Source organism: Cetorhinus maximus, chromosome 1, assembly GCF_964194155.1.
Source record: "Cetorhinus maximus chromosome 1, sCetMax3.hap1.1, whole genome shotgun sequence".
Lineage (NCBI taxonomy): Eukaryota > Metazoa > Chordata > Chondrichthyes > Lamniformes > Cetorhinidae > Cetorhinus > Cetorhinus maximus.
Genome location: NC_135879.1, coordinates 214563750 through 214585802, shown reverse-complemented (window position 1 = coordinate 214585802; position 22053 = coordinate 214563750). Strand labels below are relative to the sequence as shown.

General features: G+C 42.9%; 1 protein-coding gene across 2 annotated transcripts in view; it reads left to right on the top strand.

The window, feature by feature from the left end:
- The first annotated feature begins 1721 nt into the window (after positions 1-1721).
- katnal2 (katanin p60 subunit A-like 2) overlaps positions 1722-22053 on the top strand; it is a 91616-nt gene continuing 71284 nt past the window's right edge. For both annotated transcript variants that reach the window (XM_078552851.1, XM_078552845.1), the window contains exons 1-4: positions 1722-1897; positions 14065-14135; positions 16219-16385; positions 20333-20375. In XM_078552851.1, the coding sequence (XP_078408977.1) occupies positions 1841-1897; positions 14065-14135; positions 16219-16385; positions 20333-20375 (338 nt within the window). In that variant the 5' untranslated portion in view covers positions 1722-1840. The remainder of the gene's footprint in view (positions 1898-14064; positions 14136-16218; positions 16386-20332; positions 20376-22053) is intronic.

The window sequence follows — 22053 nt, the reverse complement described above, 5'->3', positions numbered from 1 at the left end:
AACCTTGAATACATCCAATGATTCAGCCTCCACAGGTCTCTGGGTAGAGATTTCAAAAGATTAACAATCCGCTAAGAGAAGAGGCTGGAAATTCTGTGGCGAGTAACTCACCTTCTGAATCCCCAAAGTCTGTCTGCCATCAAAAGGCACAAGTCAGGAGTGTGATGGAATACTCTCCACTTGTCTGGATGTTTGCAGCTCCAACAGCACTCAAGAATCTTGATGCCATCCAGGACAAAGTATCCTGCTTGATTGGCACCCCAACTTAAACATTTTCTCCCTCTACCACTGACGCAGAGTGGCAGCGCAGTGTGTATCATACACAAGATGCACTGCAGCAATTCACAAAGGCCTCTTGAACAGGACTTTCCAAACACACAAAGGACAAAGGCAGCAAATGCATGGGAACACCACCATCTGCAAAATCCCCTCCAAGTCACACACCATCCTGACTTGGAACAATAACTGGGTCAAAATCTGGAGCTCCTTTCCTAATTGTGTGTGTGCTACACCACATGGACAGCAGCAGCCCAAGAAGGCAGCCCACCACAAACTTCTCAAGGGTAATTAGGGATGGGCAACTAATGTTGGCCTAGCCAGTGACTAGTGAAAGAATAAAATAAAATTCCTTCTCATCTCCGTCTTAAGTGGGAGACCTCTTATTTTGAAACTGTGACCCATCATTCTAGGTTCCCACATGAGAGGACACATCCTCTCAGCATCTGTCTTGTCAAGCCCTTTCACAATCATATATGTTTCAATGAGATCACCACTCATTCTTCGAAACTTAAATGAGTATAGGCCCAACCGGCTTAACCTTTCCTGATAAGACAACCCCTTCATCTTGCATTAAATCTTGGGAGCTTAGGATCAGTGTGGCAGGGGTGGAGGGGAAAGTAAGTTTTGGATAGTCTTGGATAGCTGGGCCACCACCTCCATCTCCTTTAAACGACTCCTCGCTGTTTGAATAATGTCAGCCATCAACACCTGGCCTTGCCTAGAAACTTACACCAAAAGAACAATTTGGAAGATTTGTGATAGGTTGGAAGGCAGGAGGGGTTAAATAACAAAAGGGATGATGGTGCAAGGCAAAAGGTGATGGTCATGGGACATGTAAAATGAGTGAATAAATAAGATGGTTACTAATAAATCCAAAAAGGAGCTTAGGAGAAAACACCTTTAACCAGCAAGTGGCTAGAATGCAGAACTTACTACCACGTGAAATAAAAATGACTTGAAATCTAAAACAAAAACAGAAAATGCTGGAAAAACTCTGCAGGTCTGACAGCATCTGTGGAGAGAGAAACAAAGTTGACGTTTCGAGTCCATATGACTCTTCAGAGGGTGAAATCGTTGAGTTGAATAGCACTTAAGGGGAAATTTGATAAGGAAATGAGGGAAAAGGTAACAGAGGGCTATATTGACAGGGTGAGGTGAAGTAGGGTTTGAGGAAGCTAGTGTGCAGCATGAATGCAGGCATTGGCCAGTTGGATTGAATAACATGGTTTTGTGCAGTAGGTTCGATGCAATTGTGTCTCAGGCAGCGAACCTCATGATTTAAATGGCTGTTCCCTCCCTCCCCTCTAAAGTTTCAAACAGCCTCATCGGCCCCCTCCAAACCGTCAATCACTAGAGTCCCGCCCACTCCGATGGTCAATGCTGATTGGATAGATCGCCCCAGTAAGGCCGAGCCGAGAATGTGATTGGTTTATAATCCATGTCAATCACATGCCAAGGGTAAATTGGATCTCCGGCTCAATTTTCCTCCCCGTCAAATTTTTGATGTGAAAACATTAACAATATAAAACGAAGGAGGCGAAAAAAGTATTAAAACAAGACAATGTCTTTGGAACTCTCCTATCAAACGTTAAAAACTGCGCACCAAGCGAGAGAGGCTGTAAGTTACGACAATGCGGCTCCGAAATGAGAAAGAAAAATAGTTTTACAAATGTTCAAGTTTAATTTTACCTTATGAATATCTGTGTATTTGTTATCTAATTTAATATCTAAGTTTGTCATGGGAATATTATGAGTGCAGTTACTTTTTATGATGCGTTTTGACCATTGGTGTTGATAAGGGTTTAATTGCTTTAACATCAGATTAAATCGATATTTACTAGCAACGTGCTTCTATTTTATTGTAATTAAAATATTAAATAATAATGCAATCTGAAATTATTATTAATAATAATAACTTCTATGGTTTGACGTTTATTTGTCTGTGCCCGAGTTATGGCGAAAAACTTTGGTTTAAAACGAGGTGACAGAAGCCGGACAGAAGATGAGGAAATTTATTCCTGAATTGCAATGTTATTACTTTTTGTATCACACACAGTGGGACAGAGGTTTTCTTTTTATTTGATTATTTTTGTTGAACTTTGCTTCGAGCGTTGGGCTCGTGGAATCGGCCGTTTCCATGGAGACGGCAGCGCATTGTGTCTCTGGAGCGCCCCCAACTGCACGGGAGGAGCTCCTCACTCTTACCTGGATTGGGAAGGAACCTGGATCAGGATGATGGCCACTCTCTCTCTCTCTTCAGGTACCATGCCCTAAAGAGGGCGTTGGCAACCATGGATGTTGATGTTAATCTTTCTCTGGAGGCGTGGACCGTCTTCCTTGGTGGCACCCAGTTTGTGTGGCTCTTTAGAAAGATTGTTCCCTTTCCCATCAGCACCAGATTTTCTAAATCATAGAATTACAGAATCACAGTGCAGAAGAGGCCCTTTAGCCCATCGAGTCTGCACCGACATGTGAGAAACACCTGACCTACCTACCTAATCCCATTTACCCGCACTTGGCCCATAGCTTTGAATGTTATAATGTGCCAAGTGCTCATCCAGGTACTTTTTAAAGGATGTGAGGCAACCCGCCTCCACCACCCTCCCAGGCAGTGCGTTCCAGACCGTCACCACTCTCTGGGTAAAAAAGTTTTTCCTCACATCCCCCCTAAACTTCCTGCCCCTCACCTTGAACTTATGTCCCCTTGTGACTGACCCTTCAACTAAGGGGAACAGCTGCTCCCTATCCACCCTGTCCATGTCCCTCATAATCTTGTACACCTTGATCAGGTCGTCCCTCGGTCTTCTCTGCTCCAACGAAAACAAACCAAGTCTATACAACCTCTCTTCGTAACTTAAATGTTTCATCCCAGGCAACATCCTGGTGAATCTCCTCTGCACCCCCTCCAGTGCAATCACATCCTTCCTATAATGTGGTGGCCAAAACTGCACACAGTACTCCAGCTGTGGCCTCACCAAGATTCTATACAACTCCAACATGACCTCCCCTACTTTTGTAATCTATGCCTCGATTGATAAAGGCAAGTGTCCCATATGCCTTTTCCACCACCCCACTAACATGCCCCTCTGCCTTCAGAGACCTATGGACACATACGCCAAGGTCCCTTTGTTCCTCAGAACTTCCTAGTGCCATGCCGTTCATTTAATACTTCCTTGTCAAATTACTCCTTCCAAAGTGTATCACCTCACACTTTTCAGGGTTAAATTCCATCTGCCACTTATCTGCCCATTTGACCATCCCGTCTATATCTTCCTGTAGCCCAAGACACTCAACCTCACTGTTAACCACCCGGCCAATCTTTGTGTCATCCGCAAACTTACTAATCCTGCCCCCCACATAGTCATCTATGTCGTTTATATAAATGACAAATAATAGGGGACCGAGCATAGATCCTTGTGGTACGCCACTAGACACTGGCTTCCAGTCATTAAAGCATCCTTCTGTCATCACCCTCTGCCTCCTACAACTCATGATTTCTTATTACGTGCCCAAGAAATTGCAACTGTCTCTTCCTGATCTTGGTCAGCAGTTTCTTTGGCCTCTGATTTTACTCGCACTTCTTCATTGGTAATGTGATTTCTCCAAGATATCTTCATTATTCGCCTCAAAAACCACAAGTCTGCAGCCTCAATTCTTCTCTGCATTGCTTCACTGATAGCCCAAAACTGGCTTCCGTTTGTCAAAATTGGTGTGATGTAGCATTCCAGGATTCTCAGTTTTGTTTTCATGTCTAATTTTGAGTTGATCATTTTTTGAGTTTTCCATTTTTTGTAATGCATCTTTGGCCATTCCAATCCTTCGTCTTATTTTTAGGTCGCATTTTCTGTCTGATGTTAACATACTTCCTAAGTAACAAAGTTTCCCTACCTGTGTGACCTTTTCATTCTTCACTGTGACCTTAGATTCTGATATGATTTTCTTTTTGGATGCTATTGGATATTTTGCTTTCTTACAATTTATGCTCAGCCCTTTCTTCTCATTGTCACTCAAGACTCTGTCCGAAATGTTTTGCAGTTTCTCTTCAGAGTTGGCAATAAGAATGGTAAATGCACTACCCATGGAAAACAAGACATCAACGCGTTGTGTCTAATCCAGTCACTGTTTGCACGCTGCAAAATTGTAGGCGTGCATTGATGTCAGTTTGTATGTGGCACACAACCTTCCCTGTACACCTACACCATGAACTAACTCTCCAGGCTGTTTGCTGTATATTTTCCAGTTGAACGTTTGCCTAATTAACACCAAAGGTGGAAGAGTTAAGAGTTTTCTTCCTCCTCCCGCTATATGCCTGTAAAATTAATCCTCTTCAGCGCCTGCCTGTTGCAATATGCCTTTAAGGGATAGCAGCATGCCATCACTAAAAAGGAAGTGTGTCATGTGATACAGTCTCAGTTTCACTTTGGCCTGTGAGCAGAACACAGCACGCACAGTTCTGCTGTTGGTGTGCTCAAGCTTTCAACCGTGTATATGTGCTCTCATGTGCCTAGTCTCAATAAATGAACCCACAATGTGTTTACACCATTCCTTCTGAATGATTGGTGCCTTTATATCATTATAAAAACACAACACCTCCAAAACTTACACTTTTCTGGTCCCGACCTTATCGATCCCAAATTGGCCTCTTTTGGTTAAATCCAGAAGTGCACAATGTCCTGTTGCATCCTAGCTATAATGCACTGCTGATTCATTGTCAAACTATTTATTAACCTCTCAAACACTAGCTGCTTATATCTCTATTTCCATCCACTTTGTTTCTGCTCATCCCACTCTCCACAAACCTCACCTAATTTGGAACTTATTAACACATATCCCTCATGCCCGTTCCTCCTATTTTTGTCACATTCCACTTGCTCCTATAAATCGACTTCAGATTCCTTGACCTCTTTAATGCATTGTTTGAGTGATCTTTTCCAACTTTATGCCCACGCATGTATTGTCTCTAACTCCTGATCCCTGGGGGCTTGTCATTCAGTCACCATGTGCCTGTGCTTTGCTTTCATACTCTCCCAAAAATTCTACATTTCAAAGGTGCCTTTGGTCCCCCACTAAATTTCCCTCTTTCTTGCTGAACTGTTCATTTTCCCTTTGTGCTTATCTGATGTTGTTCTTATACAATTTGTTATTGATGTAAGCATTAATAATTGTTAAATCAGGAATATGGCTGCCTGACATTATGTCAACAAAATCGGTAAATTATTATAAATTTGGAGCAGAGTTTATTTTTTTAATTAGCAGAGACTGGGGGATCTTCAGTCAGTATCTAGCATTGGTCTTGTTCGTGGTTAATTTTATAGAAAAATTTTACATTTATAGCACCTTTTGAGAATGAAATTTTGGTCTCGCAGAAAAGCGAAAGCACCCAACAACTTGCACTCATATAGCACCTATTTAAGCACCACATTGTAAAGTATCCCAAGATGCTTCATGGGAGTGTTAGCTAGGTCAAAATCCTGGAACTTCCTAACAGCACTGTGGGTGTACCTGCACCACATGGACTGCAGTGGTTCAAGAAGGCAGCTCACCATCACCTTTTTTCAAGGGCAATTGGGGATGGATGATAAATGCTGGCCTAGCCAGCAACGCCCACATCCCATGAACAAATAAAAAACAAAGCACACAACATTTGGCAGGAAATAGATAGAGGAGATCGATGACCAAAATCTTGATCAAGATATCAGTTTTAAGGTGTGTCTTAAGTGGAGAGGTTTATGGAGGGAATTCTGGAGCTTGAGGCTTAGGCAGTTGAAAGCAGGGCTGCCAGTGGGGAATGATTAAAATAAGGGATGCACAAGAGGCCAGAATTAGAGGTGTGCAGAGATCTCAGAGGGTTGCAGGGCTGGAGGAGATTAGGGAATGCAAGCAAAAGGAACAGGAGTAGACCATATGGCCCGTTGAGCCGGCTCTGCCATTTAATACAATCTCATGGCTGTTCTTGGCTGTCAACACCACTTTCCCACCTGCTCCCCATATCTCTGATTCCCTGATCAAAAATCTGTCTATTTCAATCTTAAATGTATTCAACAATGGAGCATCCACAGCCCTCTGGGCTAGAAAATTCCTAAGATTCACAGCCCTTTGAGTGAAGTAATTTATCCTCATCTCAGTCCTAAATGATTGGTTGCTTATCCCGATACTGTGCCTGTGTTTTAGATTCCCTGACCAGTCTAGACAATCTATCAACACCTACCCTATCAAGCCCTTTCAGAATCTTGTATGTTTCAATGAGATCACCTCTCATTCTTCTAAACTTTAGAGATTATAGGCCTAATTTACTGAGTCCCTCATCATAGGGCAACCCCCTCATCCCAGGGACCAATTTAGTGAATTTTTGTTGTACTGCCTCAAATGCAAATATATCTTCCTTAAATAGACCAGAACTGCACACAGTATTCCAGATGTAGTCTCACCAAAGCCCTGTATGCTTGTAGCAAGACTTCTTTATTCCTGTATTCCAATCCCCTTGCCATTTGCTTTCCTAATTGTTTGCTGTACCTGCATGTTAACTTTCTGCATTGCTTCTACAAGCATAGCCAAGTCTCTCTGAACATCAACATTTGCAAGTTTCACACCTTGTAGAAAAATATTCTGCTTTTCTATTCTTACGACCAAAGTGAATAACTTCATATTTCCCCATATTATACTCTATCTGCCATCTTGTTGCCCACTCACTTAACCTGTCTAGATCTCTTTGCAGCCTTTCTGCGTCCTCCCCACAGCTCACCTTTCAACCTAGCTTTGTATCATCAACAAAATTAAATACTTTACTCTCTGTCACTTCATCAAAGTCATTTATATAGATTGTAAATATCTTGTGATGCATTGGTGGCGTTTCTGCCTCTGAGCCAGAAGCTCTGGGCTCGAATCGCACTCTGGGACTTGATGGCCACAGAAGATGTGTTCATGGTGTGGCCAAACAGGTTGATTATAAACATGCATTCCAATATGCCTATGGCAAGTGTTAAGAGTATCCTGGTCAGCTAGAACCTGTTGGAAGGCAATGACACACCACTGCAGTACCTTGCCAAGCATGACTGTGAACCAACAAATGGATGTCCATGGCTGCCAATGCCCTCCTAGGTCATGGTACCTGAAGAGAGAGAAATATCTGAGGCCCCAGCACTGATCCTTGCAGCATTCCACTAGTCACAGCCTGCCAACTTGTTTATGCCCACTCTTTATGGTGGCATAGTGGTGTTGTCACTGGACTAGTAATCCAGAGACCCAAGGTAACGCTTGGGGACCCGGGTTGTAATGCTGAAATTTGAATTTAATAAAAATCTGGAATTATAAGTCTAAGTCCATGAAACCATTCTCGATTGTCATAAAAAACCATCCCATCTGGTTCACAAATGCCCTTTAGGGAAGGAAATCTGCCGTCCTTACCTGGTCTGCTCTACTTGTGACTCCAGACCCACAACAATATCCTTAACTGCTCTTTGAATTGGCCTTGCCACTCACTTGTGTCAAACCGCTACAAAGTCTAAAAGTAATGAAACCAGACAGACCATCTAGGCGGCGGAAACGGCAAACTCAGCCCTGTCAACTCTGCAAATCCTCCATACTAACATCTGGGGACCAGTGGGACAGCAGTCTCACAGACTTGTCAAGCAACAGCCTGATATAGTCATACTCATGGAATCATACCTTACAGATAATGTCCCAGACACCACCATCACCTTCCCTGTCCTGTCCCACTGGCAGGACAGACCCAGCAGAGGTGGCAGCACAGTGGCATACAGGAGGGAGTTACCCTGGGAGTCCTCAACATTGACTCTGGACCTCATGAAGTCTCATGGCATCAGGTCAAACATGGGTTAGGAAACCTCCTGCTGATTACCACGTACTGGCCCCCCCTCAGCAGATGAATCAGTACTCATCCATGTTGAACACCACTTGGAGGAAGGACTGAGGGTGGCAAGAGCACAGAATGTAATCTGGGTGGGGGACTTCAATGTCCATCACCAAGAGTGGCTCGGTAGCACCACTACTGACTGAGCTAGCCGAGTCCTAAAGGACATAGCTGCTAGACTAGGTTTCTGGTAGGTGGTGAGGGAACCATCAGGAGGGAAAACCATGCTTGACCTCATCCTCACCAAACTGCCTGCCGCAGATGCATCTGTCCATGACCTTATCAGTAGGAGTGACCACCACACAACCCTTGTGGAGATGGAAGTCCCGTCTTCACATTGAGGATATTCTCTATCATGTTGTGTGGCACTACCACCGTGCTAAATGGGATAGATTTCGAACAGATCTAGCAACTCAAGACTGGGCAACCATGAGGCGCTGTGGGCCATCAGCAGCAGCAGAATTGTACTCAAACACAATCTGTAATTTCATGACCCACATATCCCCCACTCCACCATTACCATCAAGCTAGGTGATCAATGCTGGTTCAATGAAGAGTGCAGGAGGGCATGCCAGGAGCAGTACCAGGCATGGTCCATCGATTTCATTCCTTATTGACAGAGTACATTTTATAAGTCAAAAATGAAGTGTCAAACTGTTGAAGCTATGACACATGCTGTCTGGTACACAAGTAGTCTTAAGCAGCAAGCAATAGACAGAGCTAAGCGATTCTACAACAAACAGATCAGATCTAAGCTCTGCAGCCCAGCCACATCTAGTCGTGAATGGTGGTGGCCAATTAAACAACTAACTGGAATAGGAGGATCCACAAATATCCCCATCTTGAATGATTGAGGAGCCCAGCACATCAGTGCAAAAGATAAGGCTGAAGCATTTGCAACAATCTTCAGCCAGAAATGCCAATTGGATGATCCATCTCTGACTCCTCTGGAGGCACTCAGCATCACAGATGCCAGTCTTCAGCCAACTCGATTCACTCCATGTCATATGAAGAAACAGCTGAGGGCACTGGATACTGCAAAGGCTATAGGCCCTGATAATATTCTGGCAATAGTAATGAAGACTTGTGCTCCAGAACTTGCCGCACCCCTAAGCCAAGCTGTTCCAGTACAGCTACAACACTGGCATCTATCCAGCAATGTGGAAAATTGCCTAGGTATGTCCTGTACACAAAAAGCAGGACAATTCCATCCCGGCTAATTTGCACCCGATCAGTCTCCTCCCAATCGTCAGTAAACTGATGGAAAGAGTCATCAACAGTGCTGTCAAGTGGCAATGCTTAGCAGTAACCTGCTCACTGATAATTGGTTTTGGGTTCCGCCAGGGCCACTCAGCTGCTGACCTCATTACAGCTTTGGATCAATCATGGACAAAAGAGCTGAACTCCAGAGGTGAAGTTAGAGTGACTGCCCTTGACATCAAGGCAACATTTGATTGAGTGTGGCATCAAGGAGCACTCACAAAACTGGAGTCAATGGGAATCAGGGTGGGGGGGGCGGTGGGGGGAGCTGTCTGCTGGTTGGAGTCATACCTAGCACAAAGGAAGATGCTTGTGGTTGTTGGAGGTCAGTCATCCCAGTTCCAGGACATCACTGCAGGAGTTCCTCAGATTCATGTCCTTGGTCCAACTATCTTCAGCTGCTTCATCAATGACCTTCCTTCCATCATAAGGTCAGAAGCGGGGATGTTTGCTGATGATTGCACAATGTTCAGCGCCATTTGCAACTCCTCAAATACTGAAGCAGTCCGTATTCAAATGCAGCAAGACCTGGACAAGCAATATTTGTGCCACACAAGTTGTTTCCACATATTTCCTCACAACATTTAAGAAGTATTTAGATGAGCACTTGAAACGCAATATTATACAGGGCTATGGGCCAAGTGTTGGAAAATGGGATTAGAATAGATAGGTGCTTGATGGCTGGCATGGACACGATGGGCCGAAGGGCCTGTTTCTGTGCTGCATGACTCTAAGTGCCCGGCAATTACCATCTCCAACAAGAGAGATTCTAACCCTTGACATCCTATGGCATTACCATCATTGGATCCCCCACTATCAACATTCTGGGGGTTACCATTGACCAGAAACTGAACTGGACTAGCCATATAAACACTGGCTACAAGAGCAAGACAGAAGCTAGGAATCCTGTGGCGTGTAACTCGCTTCCTGAGTCCCTACAGCCTGTCCACCATCTACAAGGCACAAGTCAGGAGAATGATGGAATACTCTCCATTTGCCTGGATGAGTGCAGCTCCAACAACACTCAAGAAGCACGACATCATCCAGGACAAAGCAGCCCACTTGATTGGCACCGCATCCACAAATGTTCACTCCCTCCACTGCTGATGCACAGTGGCAGCAGTGTGTACCATCTACAAGATGCACTGCAGGAACTCACCAGGCCTCCTTAGACAGCACCTTCCAAACCCATGACCACTCTCATCTAGAAGGACAAGGGCAACAGACACATGCGAATTCCACCATCTGGAAGTTCCCCTCACCAAGCCACTCGCCAGCCTGAGTTGGAAATATATCGCCGTTCCTTCATTGTCGCTGTGTCAAAATACTGGAGCTCCCTCCCTAACAGCACTGTAGGTGTACGTACAGCACATGGACTACAGCGATTCAAGAAGGCAGCTCACCATCATCTTCTCAAAGGCAATTAGGGATGGGAAATAAATGTTGGCCTAGCCAGTGAAGCCCACATTCCATGAATGAATAAGAAAAACTCACACCCCCTCACTCCTCGTGTCCCATATATGTTATCTCATGCTCCCACCCACCCGAAGGCTCCCCTACTACCCATGCCCCACTCAACCCCATGGCCTTTTATATGCCAACTCATGCCATCCCTTGACACCCTCACCACACTTTACCCTTAAATCCTCCATGCTAACTCATTTAGTATCAACCATGGTCAGATCTCAGGTGCCATGGTGAGATGTAATAAAGTTCTAAGTATCTATTGCAGAGTTGACTATATTTAAAAAAAACACTCTCATCTATAACATTTAAATCCCTTCAAGAACTTAATCCCAAATGAAAACAAACATTTGTCTTCATAGCCCCACATCAAAGGCAGCTAATCTCTTTCTAACCACTTGGCGCTGTTAAGCAAACCGTAAATTTACAGGACCCCAGTGTAGTAATAATAGGTTGTGTAAGCACTAATGCAATAATGATAACCCTCAGGCTGATGGCAATAAACAGTGAAATAGCAAGCACTGATTTTTTATTTTCAACTGCAGGCTGGATTTTTTTATTCAAAATATCTAAAGGGCCTGGGGATTTAAATAACTTGACAGCTTGACAGTTCCACAGAGCTTATCCACTTTATACGCACATTCATGTTCTACTCTTAATAAACCCAAAAGTATACCTTGCCTCTCCAAAAGTGTACCTTACTTCTCCAAATAACTCTGGCATCTTAGACCTTTTCCTCAAATGTCTAAAGCTCACGAGTCATGTTTTGGACATTGCAGTAACAAAAATTGCTTTTGTCTGTAGGCAGCTGCACGTTTACATGTGCAGCTGCCTCTGTGAACCATGGATGTGTAGATGTGCAAAGTACAATCTGCCCTTGTTTTTCAACCTACAACCCCAGTGAAAATGGTGGTGCTGGGTTCGGGGGAGGGACTTCTGCAATCAGAACTCTGGCACCATTTTGGCAAAGGCACAGAGCCCTTCCGCCTTTACTAAAATTCAAGGTCTAAGGAATTTTGGTAAATCACCTGCAACTTCTTGTTTTAGGACCCTTGGGTGTAGGCCATTGGGTCCTGGGGATTTGTCAGATTTTAGGCCCTTATGTTGCTCCAATACTTTTACTTTGCTTATTACCTTAATTTCCTCCATCTTTTTAGCCCTTAGGTACTCTATATTTCTGATATGCAACTCTTGTCTTCTGTTAGGAAGACAGACACAAAATATTTGTTTGATGCCTCTGCAGTTTTCTCATAATTTCTCCTATCTCTGCTTCTAAGAGATCAATGTTTTCTTCAGCTACTCTGTTTTTATATACTTATAAAAGCTCTTACAATCTATTTTGATATTTATGGCTAGTTTACTCTCATATTCAATTTTTTCACTTTTTAATCGGCTTTTTGGTGGCTCTTTGCTGGTTTCTAAAACAGTCCCAATTCTCAGACTTGCTACTATTCTTTGCAACATAATCCGCCTTTTTTTTAAATTTAGTACTATCCTTGACTTTTTGAGTGAACCATGGACAGGGGGTTTCTTTGAGTTTTTGTTTTTTGATAGTATGTAATTTTGTTGAACATTTTCTTTAAAGGTTTCCCACTGTTCAGGAGGCGGTACATAGTGGTATTGTCACTGGACAGATAATCCAGAGACCCAGGGGGTAATGCTCTGGGGACCTGGGTTCAGATCCCACCACAGCAGATGGTAGAATTTGAATTCAATAAAAATGTGGAATTAAAAGTCTAATGATGGCCATGAATCGTTGTCGATTGTCGTTAAAAACCCACCTGGTTCACTAACGTCTTTTAGGGAAGGAAATTTGCTGACCTCACCTGATCTGGTCTACATGTGACTCCAGATCCGCAGTGATGCGATTGACTCTTAAATGGCCTAGCAAGTCACTCAGTTGTATCCAACTGCTACGAAGGCAATAAAAAGGGATGAAACCAGACGGATGACCCAACATTGACCTAGGCACCGGAAACAACAACAGCAAACCCAGCCTTGTTGCCCCTGCAAAGTCCTCCTGACTAACACCTGTGGGATTGTGCCAAAATTGGGAGAGCTGCCTCACAGATGAGGCAAGAAACAGCCTGACATTGTCACACTCATGGAATCATACCTTACAGATCATGTAATAGTAGCAGCAGTGTGTACCATCTACAAGATGAACTGCAGGAACTCACCAAGGCTCCTTAGATAGCACCTTCCAAACCCACAACCACTACCATCTAGAAGGACCAGGGCAGCAGATACATGGAACACCACCACCTGGAGGTTCTCCTGCAGGCCACCATCCTGACTTGGAAATATATCACCGTTCCTTCACTGTCACTGGATCAAAATCCTGGAACTCCCTCCCTAACAGCACTGTGGGTGTACCTACACCACATGGACTGTGGTGGTTCAGGAAGGCGGCTCACCACCACCTTTTCCAGGGCAATTAAGCATAGGCAATAAAGGCTGGCCTAGCCAGTGATGGCCTCAGGCAAGGTGAACTTGGAGCCTTAAAATGTAATATTTATTTATAATAAAAACTGGATCAATCCTGTTGACCAAAGTTGAGATAGTATAGGAGTTCCACACCCCTCAACCCCTTCAATTTCCATGATTCAAATTCTCAATTTCGACCTTGTTCCACATTTAGAAAAGAGATACATTTAAATGTTGTTATAAAGCAAACTTCTTTTTCTAAAAGTGTAGATGCAATGAGATGTAAAGTGATTAAATGCTAATGGACATTGAAGTTGTTCCTCCAATGTCTGTGAATAAATAAGCAAAGTTATAGTCCATTCTGGTAATCAGTAAACACGTCACGGCCATTGTTGGGAGGCCACTAGTGCCAAGCTATTAGTAGGGGTTGTCTGGCCTTCTCTTGTGCAAATACAGTTAAGTAAAAACTCCGTGACAACTATGTTTTCAAAAAAAGAGCTACTAAAGCAAACTTTTTCCAGCTGCATGGCAAAGCAAGCACTATAGATGTGTCCCTAACATCAGTTCTCGTTGAGCTCATCAAAATAAGTGCCCCTCCTGTTGATCCAGCACCTCTTCAGGAGTCCGTGCTGAGATCAGTCTGTAGATTTTTGATTCCCAAAATGTTTTATAATAAATGCTAATTCACTGGATGTGTAATAAATTTGCTAATATATTAACAATGCTATTGAAATGCTATTAATACCTCTGTTTCTTATTTACAGGATGAAATTCGATCAGAAGCTCGGCGCAAGAACCTATTGATTCTAATTCTGCATCACTTAACTGAAGAAGGGTGAGTGCAAATGCCTCTTTCCATTATTTTTAAATGTATTTCCATCCATTGTTTATCTTTCAGCCTATTCGATCCCTTCCCCCACCCCACCTCCACTAGGGCTATCTGTACCTTTATTATCACATTCCTTAGATATCACCAGCTTCAACACCTCTTTGTCCTTTTGTCTATGACATCTTTTGGTTATCTCCACCTATCACTGGCCCTCTATCCAGCTCTACCTGTCCCACCCCTCCTTAAATCAGCTTATATTTCACCTCTTTTCTATTTTTCCTTAGTTCTGTTGAAGAGTCACATGGACTCGAAACGTTAACTGTGTTCCTCTCCGCAGATGCTGTCAGACCTGCTGAGTTTTTCGAGGTATTTTTGTTTTTCCTCTTGTATGCTTCTCTGCAGGAGATAAGTAAATTCTTAAGACTACTATCTGCTGACTGCAGGCTTCATTTTTTCTGCAGATCAATTGGTCTGGTTGCCATGTTCATTCATTTTTGTTTCTGTGTCTTATCTTGCTGTCTGTAATTCCAAGAATATCTTTGATACAAGTTTGGGTTTTTGTCTTTAGCCAGTGTCTTTGGTCTCCACCACAAACTTCGTTCCTTAGCTACCGACTCCATCTCTAACCCTAGCCACTGTCTGATTCAGCTAAACTGTTTGCAACCTTGCCATCCTATTTGATCCTGAGCTGAGCTTACAACCGCATATCCTCTGTCACCAAGAACACAGATGTCTACTTCTGTAGCCCTGCCCTTCTCTGACCCGATTCTATGCTGTTATTCACTCTAGACTCGACTGTTAGAATGGTGTCCTGGCTGACCTCCCACCATCCATAAACTTGAGCTCATCCAAAACACTACTGTCAGTATCTTAACTCATATCAGGTCCAGTTCATCCACCCTGTGCTCACTGACCCACATTGGCCCTGGTCCATCAATGCCACGATTTTAAAGTTCTCATTCTTGTTTTCAAATCTATCGGGTCTTGCCCCTTCCCAATCTCTGTAACCTAAACCTCTCCCCTCCTTTCATACTCTCCTTAACTCTACCTAAATTTTTGGTAACCGGTCCTAATATCTGTGTGGCTTGGTGTCAATGTTTGTTTGGTAATGTTCCTATGAAGTGCCTTGAGATACTTTACTACATGAACGCAAGTAATCATCGTCTTGACTTAGATATGCTGTCTTGAGGCTGGTCACTCCTGCAAGTTTCCTGAGTATTTTACTTTCAGTGGTTTGTGTCTACAGTCCATTAAATCTGCAACAGCATAGCCCGGAGGTGTAATAATAGGACTGCTTTATGATCCAAATCAGGTACTCTTGCCTTTTGCACACGCCCCATGTCTTTCGCTGCAATCTTTTTTTTTTATGGGTGACCCGGGAAACTCTTGTTAATACAAGGCCAGGTATAACTTGCTTCCACAGCAAGTGAACACACAATTAATTGGATCCACTTAATTAAATCAGAACAGTTTAGCTGCATAATAATAAAAAAAAATAAGTAAGTCCTGCTTCCTAATATGATTGGTTCACCTTGCTCGACTAATCACTTTCAACTACCTTCCTGCAGTCTAACTCAGACTGTCAAAAGTTTGCTTTAGTAGCTCTCTTTTTTTGAAAACATTGTTGTCAGGGAGTTTTTATTTAACTGTATTTGCACCTGTACCAGACAACCCCAACTAATAGCCTGGCACTAGAGGCCTCCCAACAATGGCCATGACATGTTTATTGATTACCAGAATGGACTATCACTTTGCATAATTGTTCACAGTCATTGGAGGAACAACTTCAATGTCCATTAGCATTTAATCACTTTACATCTCATTTATATGTATCACACGTTTAGACAAAGAAGTTTTCTTTATGAAAACATTTAAATATATTTCTTCTAAATGTGGAATAAGGTCAAAAATGAGAATCTGAATAATGGAAATAGTCCCCTCAGCAGATGGAATAATCTTGTGTATTTTTAAGCGTTTTATTTTTGCTTTTCTAAATTTTCTTTGGATAGTGTCTGTTTTATCAATGTTTGAATTATACAGTCAAACGGCATTTACTTTACCTTTCTGTACTCTCTCTGTAATTGAATAGTTATATAGATACGGCAAATACACTGGAACAAGAAACTAGTCTAGGATTACGACGTTTTGAAGTTTGTGATAATATTGACCTGGAAACCATCCTAATGGAATATGAAAGCTACTATTATGTCAAATTTCAACGGTATCCAAAATTAACTAAAAAATCAGCTGATGATGGTAAGTTATACATGGTCACAATTTGTTGAAATGCAACTGCATATAGGGATAGTTAATTCATTCTGCACTGCAAAGTCAAAATTCTACAGAAAGGTATGGTGTTTGGTATTTATGCAAAATTGTTGCTTATTTGTATGTGTTTGTATCTCTCTTTGTATCATAGGTCTTAGCAATTAGGAGCTGTCTTACAAGTGCAAGGAATTAACAGTTAACTTCTCCAACTATCAGCAAACCATCTGTAAATCTTAATTGGCTTCAAAATTCAACTGTCTTTTTATATTGAAAATATAACGAACAGAAACGTAAAATATCTCCCTCCCTTTAGATGCTCTCTTTCTCAATCTTCCGCGCCACCCTATGTTTTCACAGCCTCTCACCATGGCTCATTTATCTCACTCCTTATTCAATTTAATGCACTTGCTGACGTTTATTACACTAAATAAAAGCTGTAACAGGTGTGTATCGGAACATTCATTTTCCCTTCCAGTCACACACACCTTTTTAAAAAATATATATAATACAACTATTATCTCAAAGCTTTAAAAAGTCATCCTGTTTTTCAGAATTCTGAGTAGAAAGTATGTGATATTAAAGAAAACTGATCCATTGGTATAACTTACTAGTACTGCTGCATCTGAGGAAATTAGCTTCTCTACACGAGTTTGGACTGTACAATCTACATTCAACTAAATCACAGCAAAATGGGCAAAATATCAAATTTAAGCCTATGTTTTTGCAAGAGACTGAGGTCTTAATTTTATAAACATTAATGAAGACAATTTAATGGATAAGTGCTTTCATGTTGTTGTGAAGTATGTATTTTTAAAATCTTGTTTAAACTCTTATTTTGGACATTAGAGATTTGATTTACAGGTTTTTTAAAAAAAAGCCTAAAGGTATCGTGAGCATTTGTGGAATTTTTGGTCTCATAGTGGAGATACTGTGACTTTGGGTAGGGTTTCAGTACAGGTCCACAAGATTAATTCCCAGTCCAAACAACCATGGCTACACGGAGATGATGGCATAATGGTTTTCACTGAACTGGTATTCCAGAGACCCAGGGTAATTCTCTGGGAACCTGGGTTTGAATCCCACCACATCTGGAATTAAAAGTCTGATGATGACCACAAAGCCATTGTCGATTGTCGTAAAAACCCATCTGGTTCACTAATGTCCATTAGGGAAGGAAATCTGCTGTCCTTACCTGGTCTGGCCTGCATGTGACTCGAGACCCACAGCAATGTGGTTGACTCTTAAATGCCCTCTGAAGAAGCACAACTAGGTATGGGCAATAAATGCTGGCCCAGCCAGTGACACCCACATCCCATGAATGAATTGAAAAAATGAGCCTGTAAACATAAGAAAAGTGCAATTTGTGCTATTTGATCGAGGTTTATAAAATAATGAAGGGACTATATTGTGCTCATGTAAACCAATTATTTCAGTTGGACAGGTTAGATAGGACTAGTGTTATGTTTACAAGCTAAGTAAGGACAGAACTAGCTTGAATGTTAGACCATTTATCCCCTCCTGAGAGTGTGGTGGAATTGGAAATTTATCGGTTTGTATGATGAATGCCTATCTGCTGTAACCCTTCAAGAACGAACTGGACCTGTTTTGGGTGGGTTGGAGATTTCTTAGTACAGAAGATAGGTTCTAATATAATTCTGGGTTGATCTGACCTAAAATGTTTCAGCCCTATCTTTTTAGATTTAGGCAAAAGTACCGAGTGGATGATCCATCTCTGCCTCCTCCGGAGGTCCCCAGCATCACAGATGCCAGTCTTCAGCCAATTCGATTCACTCCACGTGATATCAAGAAATGGCTGAAGGCACTGGAAACTGCAAAGATTATGGGCCCTGACAATATTCCAGCAATAGTATTGAAGACTTGTGCTCCAGAACTTGTTGCACCCCTAGCCAAGCAGTTCCAGTCCAGCTACAACACTGGCATTTACCCGGCTATGTGGAAAATTGCCCAGGTATGCCCTATATACAAAAAGCAGACCAAATCCAATCAGGCCAGTTACTGCCCCATTAGTCTGCTCTCGATCATCAGGAAAGTGATGGAAGGGGTCATCAACAGTGCTATCAAGTGGCACTTGCTCAGCAATAACCTGCTCACTGACGCTCAGTTTGGGTTCCGCCAGTATCACTCAGCTCCTGACCTCATTACAGCCTTGGTTCAAATAAGGACAAAAGAGCTGCACTCCTGAGGTGAGGTGAGAGTGACTGCCTTTGACATCAAGGCAGCGTTTGACTGAGTGAGGCATCAAGGAGCCCTAGCAAAACTGGAGTCAATGGGAATAAGGGGGAAAACTCTCTGCTAGTTGGAATCATATCGATCCCAAAGGAAGATGGTTGTGGTTATTGGAGGTCAGTCATCTCAGTTCCCAGGACATCACTGCAGGAGTTCCTCAGGGTAGTGTCCTCGGCCCAACCATCTTCAGCTGCTTCATCAATGACCTTCCTTCCATCATAAGATCAGGGCAGAATTTTCTGCCTGTTGGGTGGACGGACCCGACCCAATCTCCGGTGGGTGGGGAGCTGATCCCTGCCAGCCAAGCAGGCCGCACCACCATTTTATGTGGGCGGGCCAATTAAAGGCCCGCCCAACGTGACATCCGGCGGGAAATGCTATGCGCTCCCTGTGCAGGCCAGGGGGATTCCTTAAAAGTGAGAGTGCGCTCTTTCGCGCATGCGCACGAAAGAGCACTCATCACCCTGAGGCTAAGTGCAGCCTCAGGGAGATCGCTTCCACTTTGAAAAATGTTAAAAATAGAAAAAAAAAATTCCCTAACATGTCACTGTCATGTGACAATGTCACATGAGATGGGACATGTTCATAATTTACACAATAGCTTTATTTAAATTTTTAAAACCCTGCATGAAACCTCATCCTGCCACTGGATGAGGTTTCATGTTTTCTCTATTTGCCGCCGGGGCTTCTGGCCTGCCCGCCAACCTTAAGGTTGGATGGGCAGGTCCTTTAATTGTTTAAATAATCCTGTCAATGGCCTCAATTGGCCATTGACAGGTCGGCGGGCCCGCAGCTGATTTTGTTGTGCCCCCGCCTTCCTGAAAATTTAAATGGGGCGGGATGACGTCGGGGGACATCCAGGGGGTTACCATTGACCAGAAACTGAACTGGACAAGCCACATAATACTGTGGCTACAAGAGCAGGTCAGAGGCTCAGAATCCTGTGGTGAGTAACTCACCTCCTGACTTCCCAAAGCTTGTCCACCATCCACAAGGCCCAAATCAGGAGTGTGATGGAATGCTGTCCACTTGTTTGGATGAGTGTAGCTCCAACAACACTCAAGAAGCTTGACACCATCCAGGATAAAGCACCCCATTTTATTGGCACCCCATCCACTAATGTTTATTCCCTCCACCACAGACGCACAGCGGCAGCAGTGTGTACCATCTGCAAGAAGCATTGTAGGGACTCACAAGGCTCCTTACACAGCACCTTCCAAACCCACAACCGCCACCATCTAGAAGGACAAGGTCAGCAGATGCATGGGAACACCACCACCTGCAAGTTCCCCTCCAAGCCACAAACCATTCTGACTTGGAAATATATTGCCATTTCTTCACTGTTGCTGGGTCAAAATCCTGGAAATCCCTTCCAAACAACACTGTGGGTGTACCTATGCCACATGAACTGCAGCGGTTCAAGAAAGCAGCTCACCACCACCTTCTCGAGGGCAATTAGGAATGGGCAATAAATGCTAGCGACACCCACATTCCATAAATGAATAAAAAAATATCGAGGTTTAGTAGCTTAAAGAGGCTGTAGTGGAATTTTCCAGATTTTCTCCACTAAGTTTTTAACTGTTTTCACCTTTTATTCATTTAAACATCCAAAGGTGCTTAAAGTGAAAAGACTGGAGATATTTTTTAACTTATGGTATTTTCTTACTTTGTTTATTTTGCTTTTATAGAAAATACAAAATTACAAACACGGAGTGGAGGAAAACTGAAGAGGTAAAGGAAAAAAACATTCCAAATCCAAATATAACACTGAGGTTTTACATACGACACCATGAAAAAGTCTCTCTTTTTCAACTCATTAGTATCCTGCACCTCTAATTTAAATATCACCTTAATTTCATACAATGGAATAAGATATAAGGCCACATTTTTGCTTTTTCTGTCCTCTGCTGAACTTGCTAACTCCTGCTGGTGCGTGTGTGTGATTCTGCGGGTGATAATCATTCTCAAGTTAATTAAACAAGCAGTTATGCAACCAGGAATGCAAAACACCTGGGCCTGGATTTAGCAGTCAGCATCAAAGCAAGGGCACTCACTGCTGACTTTGAAGCAAGCCTTGTTGAGAGATCTTGTGATCTCCGTGGCAAGAAATTTACCTCTGTCAATGTGCAGTTGATTTGAACTTTCTTTAATGGAGAATCCTAGCGCCAAGATTTAATAATGTTATCAAGCCATCATATTCAAGAAATTTCACAGACAGCCAAACAGAAAATGAAAAGCACTAATACTTAATTTTAAAAAAAAATTTACCCTGAGTGTAATAAAGATTGGGACATACACGTGAGATGAAGGTAGAACATGAAATATCATGAAAAAACTTCAAAAGAAATTAATTACACATGACAGGCAGAGGGATCTGGGTGTACAGGTCCACAGGTCACTGAAAATGGCAACGCAGGTGGATAAGGTAGTCAGGAAGGCATATGGCATGCTTGCCTTCATTGGCAGGGGTATTGAGTATAAAAGCTGGGAAGTCATGCTGCAGCTGTGTAGAACCTTGGTTAGGCCACGCTTGGAATATTGCATGCAATTCTGGCCACCACATTACCAGAAGGATATGGAGGCATTGGAGAGGGTGCAGAGGAGGTTTACCAGGATGCTGCCTGGTCTGGAGGTTATTAGCTAAGAGGAGAGGTTGGAGAAACTCGGATTGTTCTCACTAGAGCGACGGAGATTGAGGGGCGACTTGATAGAAGTTTACAAAATTATGAGTGGCATGGACAGAGTAGATAGTCAGAAGCCTTTTCCTAGGGTGGAAGAGTCAATGCTAGGGGACATAGATTTAAGGTGAGAGGAGAAAACTATAAAGGTGATGTGCGGAACAAGATTTTTATGCAGAGGGTAGTGAGTGTCTGGAATTCTCTGCCAGAGGAGGTGGTGGAAGCAGGTACGATAGTGGTGTTTAAGAGGCAGCTTGACAAATACATGAATAGGATGGGAATAGAGGGATATGGACCCCGGAAGTGCAAAATGTTTTAGTTGACGGGCAATATGATCGGCGCAGGCTTGGAGGGCCGAAGGGCCTGTTCCTGTGCTGTACTTTTCTTTGTTCTTTTCTTTGTTCTTTGTTTTCATGACCAGATGGGTTGTCCAGCTAGTTATTACTCAGATCGCCATCTTAACTTTTAATGGTTCCTAACTGTGATATGAGAATGGTAAAGGAGAAGTTATCACTGGATCAATAGATTTCACTGATTGCTGGCTCATGTGGAGGACGGGGTGGGGGGTTTTGCATAGTGCAGGCTGCAACTTCAGGATTTCCTTGTTCATCTACACTTACTCTATTGAGGTGTCAGCTGTGGCTCAGTTCATAGCACCCTCACCTTTGAGTCAGAAGGTTGTGGGTTCATGTCCCACTCCAGGACTTGAACAAAAAAAAAGTCAAGAACTG